Here is a 14,422-nt window from a genome sequence, read left to right as displayed (position 1 = left end):
TATGTGTATACATATATATTTTTTTTTTATATATATATATATATATGTGTGTGTACTTATCCTTAGTGATTCAACCACTTCTTCTGTTCTGAATAGAAAACACAACATTATTTTCTTTTTATAATATTGATCCAAAATTAAGTATACATAAGTACACTAAGCAAATATTAATATCATATTTAGTTATGGGAACATAAATGTATTTTTCTATTACAGTGAAGACATGTGGATCAAATGTTCAAGGTCCAAGTGGCTCATTCATGTCACCAAACTTCCCATTTCAATATGACAGCAATGCCCAATGTGTTTGGGTTATTACGGCTGAAAATCCCAACAAGGCAAGTATGACTTTTGAGTATATATTTTCTAAAACCACAAATGTCTTCTCTAAAAAGATTCTGTTGCACATACCAAACTAAAGGCTAGAGGTCAATGTGAAATCTCATGGTATTTTTGTTGGTACTGTGGAGCCACGGTATGATTGTTCCAGGAAAGACACATCATGTGGATCCATACGTTGCATATATGTGTTGAGAAGCATCACTGCAGACATCATGCAAAGCCATATGCTTGTGAGTCCCCCACTATGTTGATTCCAGTCCATACACCCTTCAGCATGTGGGTGAGTGCTGTGAGAGGAGTCTACAGAAAAAAGATGTATGCCTTTTTAACCACTTGAAGACCGGGGTGTTTCACCCCCTTCCTGGCCAGGCCATTTTTCAGTATTCAGTGCTGCAGTACTTTGACTGACGTTTATTCCGTCATGCAATGCTGTACTGATACGAATTTCATACCATTTTTTGGGGACAGATAGAGCTTTCTTTTGGTGGTATTTAATCACCATGTTTTTAGACAACTTTATTGCTATAATATAGGGGACTAAGAAATCCCCTATGTAATAGCCAGTTCACCAAACAGGTCCTCTTTATGGAGACATCAGGAGTTTCCAAGACCTCTGATGTCACCTAGGGACCCCCACAGAAGCTGATGAAGCAGAGATTGCGATCGGGCATCTATAGAGATGCCTGATCGCTTGTATGTAAACAGCCATCGCTGGCTGTTTACACGCTCACAGTTTTCCCTCTCGTGTGCGCCCTGAGTGCCGCACACAAGAGGGGGAGGGGCAGGACGTCTTGAGACGCCCTCCCGCTCCTAGCAGACTTCCGTCCGGCCATTCTCAAACGGCTATGGACGGAAGGTGGTTAAGCACAGAGGCCAGATGCTAATTTTCTCCAATTTACCTTTTGTACTTTTGATACCGCAAGAATAGGGGGCAAGTGGGAAGGAGCATATACATGACTCCAGTTGATATCATTAGTAAACAGATTTCATAATTTATGTATTTTTTTAGAATCTTTTATCAGTCCTTTATTTCAGCTTCTGCTTTTCACTGCTTTTCACAAACATGAAAAGAGGGATTTCCATGATTTTGCTATTAGTGTAGTGTATTAGTGTAATTTTAAAAAAGTCAAAACTTTCAGCTTCATTTATTGAGCTGCTTTTTCTATTGAATGTTATTTGTATACTGTCACTTTAACTTTTTATTTTCCTTTTTATTCACTGTCTGTTTTCGTTCTGTACACAAAATAATGAGGTTAATGATAAACCATTTTTTTTCAAAAATAGCAGTGTAGGATAGTTGAAAACAGCTCACATAGCCCTCAGGAACTATTTAAAGCATACTGCATCCAAACAACAAAATATGTCTTAATTTCATTCCCACTGACGCCGATGCATTTTACTAGCATGGTGACATTTTACTGAAAACTTTTGCATTTTGATAAAATGTTGGGATGTAAAAATGTTCAACTTCATGCATTACTACTAATCAAATTTCCGTCCATCAGTTAGTGTGAGGGTGTAAGAAAACTTGCTGTTAAAATGTTACAACATTTTATATTTAAAATGTCCTTTCACTATTATTGCATACATTGTGCCCTAATCATAACAAGCAATCATATGTAGCAATTTTTAAGGATGTAAATGTAAATTAAGAAAGTAAATGTTCTGTAGGGTGTTACATTTCTCTATTCAAGCCATAATATCAGAATATACATGCGTGGTTATGCTAAGGTTTTGCCATTTGTCTAAGACGGTAAAGACTTGAACTCGGACAAATAAAAGACTTTCTGCCAGAAGTATTTCTTCACTACATTGCTCTCAGCATTTTATTTGATATTAAAGCAGGTATTAAAAACTGTTCATTAAATTCCCTACAGAGCCTTGCAGTGAGGTTGAAATTAAACACGACTTTTACAATATTGCTCAAATTCGTAATGTTCTTGGTGCAATTGATTGCACTCATGTATCATTAGTGCTTTCTTTCAGGCATAAATCTATGTTTAAGAACATGAAATTGGTCATTTCCACCAGCTGCTTGTCACAAAATCCTAGAACAATTCAAAGTTATTTTTGTTATGTACCTTTTGTTGCTAAAACCAATGTTCCTGTGTATTTTTGTGTGAGATAATCCAGCATGAAACCATATTCTCTCTTTGTAGAGCTGTCAGGTAAGTCAGTTGTGCAAAAATAAAAAGCTTAAAATATACATAAATATCCTTCTATTGGTAAAAATGTCCAGCACATCTGAAAGCCAGGCAGTGTAGAAAGGGACCATGCTGCATCTGAAGTCTGATATTTTATATAATATCTAAGAGGGGCAATAGTTTTATATAAAGTGTGAGATTTAGCTTCAAATAATAGTGCATAGGACGTAGGACCTAGTCCACTCGCAAACATCTTCTTTTTAGGGCTTCTTGCCCACTTTTTTTAAAGTTCACAGAAGTTTTCCCTCACAGGGGTTTCTCCAACATAACAACACAACTTCAGCTTTGTCTTTCAGCAAAATAATATTTTCAAAGTTTAACCCACTTCAGGTTGAAACTTTAAACTTCTCCCACGCAGGCTGTATCCAACAGACTTGCCACAAAGACTGGTTCCAGGATGGAGTCCTCTTGACTACTGGACAGACACCTCTTTTGTCTTCCAGCTGGAACCTTGAACATCAGCAAGCAGCCTTTTCAGAAGGGTTGCGCATCAGTCACTACAAAAGCCCGGACCCATGAATGGAGATTTCATCCCTCCCAATTCTCTTAGAAATCTCCTGGTTCCAGAATCCCAACTCTAATCCAAAATGCCTGAAAGAATTTCAGGTAAAACTACTTTGCTGGAAATGCTCAGTTCCTCTGGCTGGGAGTCCTGGGTGAAATTGATGCCACATTATACCGTGGTGTTGCCACACAATGCCACAAAAGGTAAAGCTGTACTTAATAGCTTTTGCACTCACTGAACTTGTGTGATGTAGGTGATTTATACATTTTAAAGCAATTGTTAACAGTCAGTCCCCCCAAGAATTAGTATTTTGGTTTTCGATAGATTTGGTAGATGCTGAAACCACCTGTTTCTTGTATCTCTCAGGGGCACTATCGTTCTCTATATTTGGTTTCCGGGCTCTTAACACCTACTGTGGCCATTAGGGGTATCCCTCATCCCACTTTTGAATCCCGTAATTTGTTTTTCAGAGGTAATGAAATTGGTAAAAGTGTAACGTGCAAATGGGTATGCCAAAAATTCCCAGGTAGACTGGAAGATTTAGGAATTCTAGCAGACAAGCACCGCTGTTGGAGTATTAAAGTTATAGAAGAAGCCAGGGGCTGACTCCTTTTAAAATAGGTGTATAAATAGGTGTAAAATTTAAATATAATTTTTGTGGAACTGATTCTTGAGCTAAACTAAGTACGTTTTTTATTTTACCTTTTTAGATCCATTGCATGATATGCAACATTTGACTAGACCAACAAGTTTTTTACCAACGTTTCCTTTTAAATGGATACAAATATTGTTTAAATAATCCTCTCTATGGGGTTGATTTACTAAAGGTAGACACTTAGCAAAGTGAATGTTAATTTTGCTTAGTTAATCCTCTCTGAATACCCAATCATGTACCTAAACTTCAACAAGAAAATTAAAAATAAAAGAATATAATTAAGTTAGAAATTAAGTGAAAATCATGTATTTTCCCCTGCACATGACTGTGTAATCAAAGGAAGATGGAGCAACCTGAAAAACAATGTTAAGGATTTAGATACCAAGCAAAATGAATAAATTCACTAAAGCCATTCTGCTGCTAAAATAAAAATGATTCCTTCCAAAGAAGATTCTCATTGTAGTCTTTGGTTGTGCCACTACCACTGCTTGAAGAATCTTCAAAATCAGAAATAACAAGGAGAGTCAGATTCTTGGTCCCCAGCCATGCATGTGGTTCCTTCTACCAACCCCTACTGTGTCTTGTACTGATGTAGGGGCCAGTGGGAGAAATGCAGAGCAGGGCCCGGTATCTGCAAACTCCCAGAAGTGTCAGAATCTGAAGATTCTTTAAAGGAGAACTATGGGGTTAAGGCTTTTCCCAATAGTTCTCCTTAGGGTAATGGGAGGACACAAACTAGCATCCTCCCGTCACCCTAAGCTCAGTATACCGCAAGCTACTGCTCGCGGTATACTGAGACGCCACAGCTGAAGCGGATCCCAACAATTATGTCTGGATCCACCCAGCTGTGTGAGTGACAGCTGGCTCTGCCTATCTAGAGGCAGAGCCAGCTGTACCTGCCCCCTCCCCCTTCCGATCTGCCAGTCAGTGCTGGTGGATCGGAGTGGGGAGGGGGGAATCCAGCCCCTCCCCTGTAACGGCAGAGGGCTGTGACAGGATCGAGAGGTGAGTGAACGCGGTATGTGTTCGCTCACCTCCCGATCTACTGAGCCGACCTGTGACAGTCTCATTGACACAGGTCAGCTCGAACTATGAGGTGAGTGAAAAGCACTCACCTCATAGTTCTCCTTTAAGCAGTTGGTGGTGCAGGAAAAAATGAAATCCTATCTTTTTTTACAGGAAGCACATTATTTAGTGACTGAGTCCCTCTAGGCTGAGTGAATATTCTATTATTTTGGTAAATAAACCTCATTAAATGTCCTGTGTTAGAACTGCCAGGTCATTTGAAATTTTCCCTGACCTTGGTATTTATCATGCATTAGGGAGATAATAATGATTTTTATAAACGTAGCTTAGTGAACCCTATGACCTGAGTATGGCCTATTATGACCAATGACCATTAATAATATTTTTGCCAAACTGAGTAAAGCAGCTGCAACAGATTTGGCCAGATATTTGGAACCGAAAAATGTTTAATAAAGTAACTTTTTTTGTACTTGATTTAATCATTTTGCTTTATGAGGATGCATGCTATAAACTGGGATGGGGTGATTGTTAGCATTGTGAGTTCTCCAGATGGTGTTTTTTTATCTCTCTCTTTAAATAAACAATGTGCTTATAAGCATATTAAATAACATTTAAAATAACCTCTGTCTCCCCACCAGTGACCCTAGCATTCAATGCTCATTAAATTGTTAAGTGGTACTGTTGAAAAAATTTATGGTGGATCATGTCGACATTATTATTGAACAGGAGACATCATTTATATTTGTCCATCTGGTTTAGGAACATTTAACATTTTTGTTCAACATGTTCCATATTGACTTATCTATGCTTAGCAGGGGCCCTAAATACATTTGAACAGGTTTGTATTATGCTACTTCCTTTCAGGTTATTCAAATCAATTTTGAAGAATTTGATTTAGAAATAGGCTATGACACTTTGACAGTTGGAGATGGAGGAGAAGTCGGAGATCCAAAAACTGTTTTGCAAGCGTAAGTACATGTTGATTAGCAATTATATTTCATTATAATTATTTTGTTTTTAAATGTTGTTATTGTATGAACACCTAGCCTGTCAGTCAACTGCAGACCACAACCTACAACCCAACTATGCCCATTCCACTGACCTGCTTATGCAGGTTCCATCTCCATGATGCATGTTCTTTATGATCACACCCAAATGTCTGTGTCCTCCTTTCAGGGAACACTGCAAGGAATTGTGTTAGCTGTAGTTTCAGCTTTGACTTGGAGAGTTATTGCTGCAAGTAGCAGCATTTTATAAGCACTCCCACAATAGTTTAGGGACTTGGGTGGTGGGAGCACACATTGGCATTCATGGGAAAATTATAACATTTATGAGCAAGGTAAGAATGATTTTTAAAATATTTATACATTTTATCAGGGAAGTGCTTAAGGTTACAATGAGGATTTAAGATTGGGGTTTTGCAGCTCTGCATTTCAGCAAAAGCAAAGAGCACATTGCAGGCCAAGGGATTTATGTGCGGCCATGGTGATTATAGGAGCTAGTGTGAGTGATGTGTGTGAGTGATGTGTGTGAGCGCTGACTGAGGACAGCATGTGTGGTCCCTGCTGCAGACAGTTGGTTGCCAGCAGAGACCAGAGAAGTTTGAGGGGAGTGGCCAGAAAAACGAGCCCACAGAGGTAAGAGGTAAAATAGCCTCTTTCTGGATTACCATAAAGAATGCAATTTCAGGGTGTATGAGTAAGTTAAAGAAGATGGTAAGCTTTGCTAGGCAGGTATCTTCCAGAGTGAGTAAAAGTGCACATGCATAATCTTGGTATGGCTGTCTGTGGTTTGACTGCTGTTTTATCTTCAAGGGGTATGAGAGATTTGTATGTATGACTGTCTCTCTGGAGTGAGAATGGAGTTTCCACAGGAACAGGAGCCTTCTGGGGAGCTCCCAAATTCAGGGAATAGTAGAGGGGCACTGTGAGAGATGGTGTCTGTGGGGAGAGGACTGGAGAGGTTCAGATGAACATGTGTGAGCATGTAGGAAAAAGTTGTGAAAGAATGCAGGTCTGCTCTGAGAGGGCTGGTTTCTAGAGTGTGTGGGTGGTTGTGTGGGGAGATGTGGTGAGAGGGTGGGTGTTTACTATAGTCACTATTGAGAGTGATCGGGCATCTGCTATACACTTTCTGCTGACAGAGCGAGTTGGGTAGTGCTGGGAGAGGACCTTAACAGGGCTGATGTGCCTGTGAGGCTTGGATTGGGCAGCGGTACAAGGGAGGTTTGCTTTGCTTAGTGCACAATTAACATACGGGTGTAGTGCACTATAAGGAATAGTTGAGCAGACCAGGGTTAAGATCTGCAACTAATATACAACAGAATGATAAATTGTAGCAGTGCTAAAAAAAAATAGGTATTCAGATAAGGCTAGAGGCAACCATGTCTTGCATGCGTGGTAATGTGACTCAGTGCCCATTCTGGTCTATATATGCACTCCTTGAACAACCGTTGTAGGGTAAATACAGTTATGTGATATGTAAGCAAGTTAGTTGTTTGGAAGCCCTGATTCTGGATCTAAAGAATGAGCTTGTAACACTGTAGAACTTTACCAACTTGAAGAGGGGTTTGGACATGTGGTCCTTTAAACTTTTTGACCCCTGCTTTTTTATTAAATAATGTACAATCATAAAACATGGTATGATGATATTATCCCTATTCTTCCTTTACAATAGGCTAACAGGAAGCTTTGTTCCAGACCTAATAGTGAGCATAACTAATCAGATGTGGCTTCATTTACAAACTGATGACAGCATTGGCTCAATCGGCTTTAAGGTGAACTATAAAGGTAGGATGTCATTTATAACTAGCACATATGCATACATCAAATATCTCAGATCAACATTACTAACACGTTTAACACAAACCTGCACCTAATCCTAGAGCATTATATGTGAAGATATCACAGCCAATATTGGAAAAACACCCTTACAAATGGGTGTTTTCTTATAAATGGATGCATTGACTACACATATAATGCTCTATGATTAAGTACAAGTTTTCATGAAATGTGTTAGAGATGTTGATCTGAGATATTTGCTGTATGCCAATTAATGGATTAAAGATTACACACTGATCTTTGGAGTGACGCAGTTCCCTGCTTTTGTACCACATATGCATGTTATTATAACAAATTGGGTATTTTCTTGTACTTCTGAATAACATGACTGAATGTTTGTCAAATTGCAGATGATAATACAACTCGTGTTTCAAGATTGCTTTGCTTTTTGAATTGCATGATTTTCCACATACCAGACAGATCTTTATAGAAATATCAGGAAAATCTAAATTGATTAACAATACACTGCACAATATAGTGGACACTGTTGGACATGTACATTATGTGTGGGTTTTTAAAAAATATTTTTAACCTATTTTTATACATTAATGTCAGGGGGATTTGGGGAAAAATAGATAGAGGATGTAGAGTCCTCAATCTTCTGCTCTGCAGCCCCAGCACTTACTGATCAGGAATCGCTCAGCACACAGGCATCCGATCCATTCACAAACTGATGAGTGATAGTATGCTTACTATGTCCCCAATTATGAAGGAACAGGAAGTGATCTGTGCAGAACTACTCCTGGCCATTCATAAACTGGATCCTCTGGCGTGCAGTTCTCTCCTCTATGCTGGACACCAACTGTCTCTGTGGATACAGATGGTTCATGGACCACCTCTTTACTAGACTTCTGAGCAATTGTTAAAAGTGTGTTCATTCATCCACATATCTTCTAAGGTATACCCTATAGGCTGATAAAGCGGCATAAGCTTTTTCTCTATAATCAAAATGGCAAAGCATGAGAAACGTCTATGTAGAGATTTTTTTACTCCAGAATTCATTTGCCATGATTGATCTTAAATGCTTAAATAACTTGACTTCAGCTAAACTGTTTTGAGCTATTTGCTCTGACTGTTCTGGTTAAATGTTCTTAGTCTATTGTTTTTCTTTTTGTTTCTTGTGGAAAAGGGTAATTAGATATTCTGTGCCTCTTCCTGCATAAACGTGATGTATTTGCCCACTGAGTTTGTGTTCAAGATTTGTGTTCTATTCTTGATCCAGATATCTCGAAAGACTTGATATTATTCCCCAGAAATAGTCTAAGGTTATTGTACAGGATAGCTACAAAGGGAGAAAGAGGTGATCCTCCGGCACAGCCTTATTTCTGTCTGTAGAAGTTATACATGTACATGCAGTAAGCAGCTCTGGGACCAATGGTGATGGGATGGTAATGCTGCCTTATAGGCAATATAAGAACCCTCCTGTCTAGTGGAGTCAAGATGGAAGGGGGTGCTTTAGACACAAAAGATAACCAGTTTAAAGAGGGGTTAAAGAGGCCATCTACTGTATGTCAGACTTTAATAACCATCCCTCAACAGGCCTGGGGGCCTTCAACACTATTTGTTCCCCACATATAATTCCATGTTAACATCTCTAACCTGGTGATATGAGAACAATTCACAGTTTTAACCATAAAAACAGAGGAATTAACACCTATGCAGACTTTCTGACACCAAAGATGGAATTATGTAACTATAACCACATGGTGGTTCCACAACTTTCACACTTCCCATCCTATTCTTGAAAAATCAAAATCTAAACATTCCATGGTGATTGGATTAAGGTGTCCGTGCTACCGGTGTGGATATAAATGGAGCTAAAGAGGGGCATGACACATTTTTAACAATACATAAAAAGCCCATTTGAATTTGACTAAACACTAAAAGCTTTATCATGACCTGGATAAATGAGAACATTCACAGACAAGTAAACATACACTTTCCATAGTGGACATTCATTTTGCTAAGAGAAAATGTTTTATTCCTTTCAAAAATTAACTGAAAAGAGTCTGAATTATAGGTTTGCCATAAACTGATAGTTACTATTTACATTCTTACTAATTAATATTATTTGTATTTTTTTTTCTGTTGTAAGTTTTTAAACATTAGGTCAGCATATTCTGGCTCCAACATCTTTGGTATAAAACTCTTTAGTTTTGTTGCTAATAGTCCCCAAGCCACTAAGCTAAATTAACACGTTAAGGGTTCGTTTATCAGTGTTAGGGGTTATGTTAAGAGTTAGGGTTTTATCAAGTGTTCACGGATTGAAGTAAAGTTCTAGATAAAAGGAGATGTCCGATATGTATGACAGTGGGAGGTGAGGCAAATGTATTGAATACAGTAAAAGATGAAAATGCTCCTTAGTGATTAACTGGTCTAAATCATCCACAACTTTGGTGGACTTAGTATTATCATGCATGAATGCAGCCTCTAATTTTTCATTTTTACATTTTTGAGAGTGGTCTTGGTAGGATCAATTGTACCACTCACCTACATTATATATTTTGTGGTACTATTATATATGTGATGAATACCCTCAAATACTGTAGTTTTAATCTCTGCAGAGTCTTTATTTTTGTCTTTGTTTTACTTAGATGCATATCTTATTTGCTATACATATCCACCTTCTTGGAAAAGTAGCATCTTCACTCAAATATTGTAACCAAAGCCCTAAAGTAAACATTTCGGTCTTCTGTTTATAATGAGCAGGCAGTATAATTTTTAACACAACAATTATACATCCCATGTTTCAGAAAATACTGGTCTAAAATGTGTAATTCATTAGCATGAATGCATATAGACTAGGTAATTTCGAGAGTCAGAAATTCTTTTTCCAAAAAATATATATAATAGTGTTACATTTTTTGAAGGTTCCTGATCTTTATCTAAGGGATTTAAAGACTGATGGACCTTTGTTTCTTTCAAGCAACCAGTTGGTTAGTTGGCTGTTTGAACAGAACAGTAAGCTCTGATATACAAAATGTGAAAAGTTATGCCGTAGCATGTACATTTATTTGTGGCCAGGTGAATGAAGGGTAAATAACCCCAATATGGGGGTTGTACTAAAGCTACCGGATGCCTGATCTATGGCTTACATGTGAATTTTGTAATTTAACAATGTTCCATTGAACCATCCATGTTAAATCAATATGTAATATTTAAGTGCACAGTGTCCCCCTTAAAAATTCTACCTTGCATGCCATTGCATGGATAAAAGAAAGTAGCAGGGTTTCAGCTTAGTTTACCCCGGCTTTATGGCACCAATAACACATAATGAGCATGATACATTTACAATACAATTACAGTAGCCAGAAAACAATGAAATAAAGAAAACAATAAAGAAAAATGCATCTCAAATCTGTAACAATGAAAAAAATCCAAAGTACAGATATAAAGTCTGTAACTGCCTTGTTTAAAAATGAAACACCATGATTATTAATGTATTTGTAATCACCATGTAAAGGAAAAGAAGTACAGCAGATAAACAGATTTTTAAACCTATATATGTACAACATTTTAAATTATACTGTCATTATCAATTTCGAATGTAATATTTATGAAAATAACTAAGAAAGAAAACACAATATTCTCTGTCTTTACTTTTAATATAATTGTGTTTATAGAGTTAAAAGTTGGCTCAGCAAATTTACTTGGCTTGCCATATTGTGTAAGAGTGTTGGTATCGCCAGTTAAACTCCCCTGGGAACAGAGAACAAGTTGCGTGCCAAAAGCAGTTGTAGCTTTGCCAATTTAAAGCTAATCTGTTTCTCACCACCTCAGTCACCTCTCCTGCCCTTGTACATTACAACATTTTCCCCTGTATGAGTGCCCCAGGTGAGTACATAAAGTTCAGTGGGTAATTCTGCCACTCATGACACCTTTCTTGACCTCTATATTGAGAAAAACAACCTCTTGTCTAATATACACAAAAAAATTGCATGTTAAAAAAGGTTGTATCAATTGTTTTATATTTTGTTTGTGTTAAACAGTAAATAGCCAATAGCAATCTAGCAATGCATTCCTATGGCCAAAATGTTTTTTGTTTTTTTTTTCTATTCAGACACGGCTCCGTGTCATAATAAGAAAAAAAAAGAAAAATCAGTGTTTCTCTCCTTGGTGGCTGGGAGTTGGAGACTCCCGGAGTGCCAGGGAGAGTTTGCTGTCTGGAGATCAGTGCCGCTGGTTAGCTGGTAACCAGGGACACTGATCTCTCTGCATGTGGCCGGAGCCAGCCGTAACATCACGGCTGGCTCCGCCCAGCTGTCAGAAGCCGTTATCTAGTAGCTGGAGACTCCCGGAGCATCCGGGAGAGTTGGGATGTCTGGTAATGACAGATCAGCATCCCTGGTTACCTGGTAACCAGGGGACGCTGATCTGTCTCTGCAAGTGGCCGGAGCCAGCCAGCAGGCTGTCGGCCGGCCAATGGCCAACTTCGGCTTTCAGCGCGGCACAGCCGAGCCAAGGCATATGCGTTCGGTTCGACTGAGCCGCTCGGCCAAGTTCGGGAGCTGTACGGGCTATAGTGAATAGCCCGTACAGCAGCCCTTTGGTTCTACTGAACCGAAGGGTCCTGGGGCCAAAGCTAGCCGAAGGATCGGCCCAAGCTACGGCTAGATCCTTCGGCTGCTTTGTGAATAGACCCCTTAGTCTTTGCCTGCCAATACTCATTCTCTTTCTATTCTGATAGACTTACACTCTGATGACATTTGATGACATTGTTCAGGATAAGGTTAGGGTTTGCCACTACATTTGGATTAAAGGAATATCTTACAGGTTCAACTTTTGAGATACATGCTTGTTTTTTTTTCCCTTTTAAGGGGGAGGTTGGGGGATATATTAGTTATTATTTTATGTTAATAGGGCCAGTGGCTTAGCTTAAACTGCTTTTTGTCCTACATGTCTTCCATTAGAAAAAAATTGGCTTTTGTTTCAGGGGTGGTATCTTGCTGGTACTATTTATTATGTTGAAAGGACATTTTTTAAGTTGCCTAAAGGTGCTTAAGGTGGAGCATTTACTTGTTACTGTTAACCTCTTATTTAACCTGCCTTTTGTTCACAGCAAACATTTGCATCTTTTAAAAGAAAAACTATTGGCAAGAACAATGTGCACTTTAACCACCTCACATTATATTACTTGCAATCAGCATAACCCTATATTCAGGCCTCTAAGCACTCCTGCTGCTGGCCAGTTTTACTATGCAGTATTGTAATTCTTGTTGTAAAGATTCAACTGTGCTTTTTGTCTCTAGTGATTTTGGGCCCATCCTTGCTGTTTAATTTATTTTGGCCTAGACCTTTACGAGAAAAAAAAACAGTTCAACAGCCAAATGTGCAGTGCCAGTGTATGCTGGCACTAAGACAGTCTGTGAAAATCTTACTGTTCTGTACTGTTCTGTAACACCACAGACAGCTTTAGGGCATCGCCTAAGGATTTGTGTATATTTAATGTTGCCATGGAAGCCACATGAAAAGACCTCTCCCCACTGTACAGTAATTTCTACTCTTTTTTTTTGCATTAGTACATATATCCCATTGCAGCACCCAACTTCACATGCCTTTTTTGAAAGTAGTTTGCATATTAGCCCTAAAAACGGCCAAAAGCAAGATTTGTCTTAATAGACTTTAATATAATAAACATCTAATTTCAGGTTAGCTGAATGTTAAACACAGTTTAAACACAGTTAGCCAAATCCTTGGCAAATCTGAGTAGATTCACACACCACTAGATGTTATATCTCATAATGCTTTTGTGCACACACAACATATAATATATAGTAGTATATATTAACTTAAACGACTGTATCACCTTGAAGAATAATGTTATATATATTTGTAACCTTCTAAGCTGCTGCCTTTATGATTGATGCTTGTGCAATAAAAGTCTTCTTTTGATTTACCTTTGGATGTGTGAACGCCAGCCTTGAACCAATTACCACTCACTGTGAGCCGTTCTTATTATGTATACAGTGGTGCCAGTGTTGCATCTGAAGATGCAACTGAGAACCCCCTCCCAAATGTAGTAGTTTTGCAAAGCATTACGGGTTTTACCAGATATCAAATGCATATAGAAGGCCAGCAACTTGAAACGACTAGGTGGTTATTAAATAATCTGTCAAGACTTGATTCTTCTGAAAAAAAATAACTTTTTCAAATTCACAGAATTGTTATTTTTGATTACTGTTCTGTTCAGATGGATGTCAGTCTGCAGAGACATGTAACAACAGTGAAGTGAGGGCATTAATATATTAACTTATTATGCTAGCCATTCATGCGTTTGAATTTATGCACAGAATCAAAATACATTTGGTTAAGTGTTTATGCTTTTTTCGGCTCATCATGTCAAAGTATTTTTTGTCTTTTCACGGTAATAGCATTTTAGGATGTCATTATGCATGTAGGAACACATCTGGGTGCTTTAAGTATGAATTTAATGAAGCAGCTTGCATTTCTAACAATACATAATCTCTGATGATTAATTAATTATGCTAGGAAAGAAATTCACTATGGTTAATTATCTGTCAATATCAATGCTTTTTATACTTGGGTTGTTATAGAATTTTAGTGTTACTCTTTGGATTATAGGCACTGCTTAACTATGCTCCTGCTGCTGTAGCACCAAGGAATGTAGAACAAACTATTATCCTAAATGCTGCTCAGAATGTCTGGGATTCTCTAGAGGCACACCTGCCACCTTGTACAAATCATTTTATTAGCTTCCAAATCAAGGCAACACAGATTTAAATGGAACAATTATGATACATAAGGATGTTTATGAAACAATACATTAAATCCTGATGTGTAATATAAAGATACTGTTGTTAATAATAATAATATTAATAATAATAAAAAT

At 38.0% G+C, this 14,422-nt stretch overlaps 1 protein-coding gene across 1 annotated transcript in view; it reads left to right on the top strand.

Annotated features, from left to right (window-relative positions):
• CSMD3 (CUB and Sushi multiple domains 3) overlaps positions 1 to 14,422 on the top strand; it is a 576,345-nt gene that overhangs the window by 114,122 nt on the left and 447,801 nt on the right. Inside the window, exons 7-9 of the mRNA XM_018567203.1 lie at positions 217 to 338; positions 5,597 to 5,700; positions 7,409 to 7,521. Of these exons, the coding sequence (XP_018422705.1) occupies positions 217 to 338; positions 5,597 to 5,700; positions 7,409 to 7,521 (339 nt within the window). The remainder of the gene's footprint in view (positions 1 to 216; positions 339 to 5,596; positions 5,701 to 7,408; positions 7,522 to 14,422) is intronic.

This window comes from Nanorana parkeri, unplaced genomic scaffold (genome assembly GCF_000935625.1).
Source record: "Nanorana parkeri isolate BGI_ZX_2015 unplaced genomic scaffold, ASM93562v1 scaffold1019, whole genome shotgun sequence".
Lineage (NCBI taxonomy): Eukaryota > Metazoa > Chordata > Amphibia > Anura > Dicroglossidae > Nanorana > Nanorana parkeri.
The sequence above is the reverse complement of the archived record's forward strand: the minus strand, read 5'-3'. Positions and strand labels throughout refer to the sequence as shown.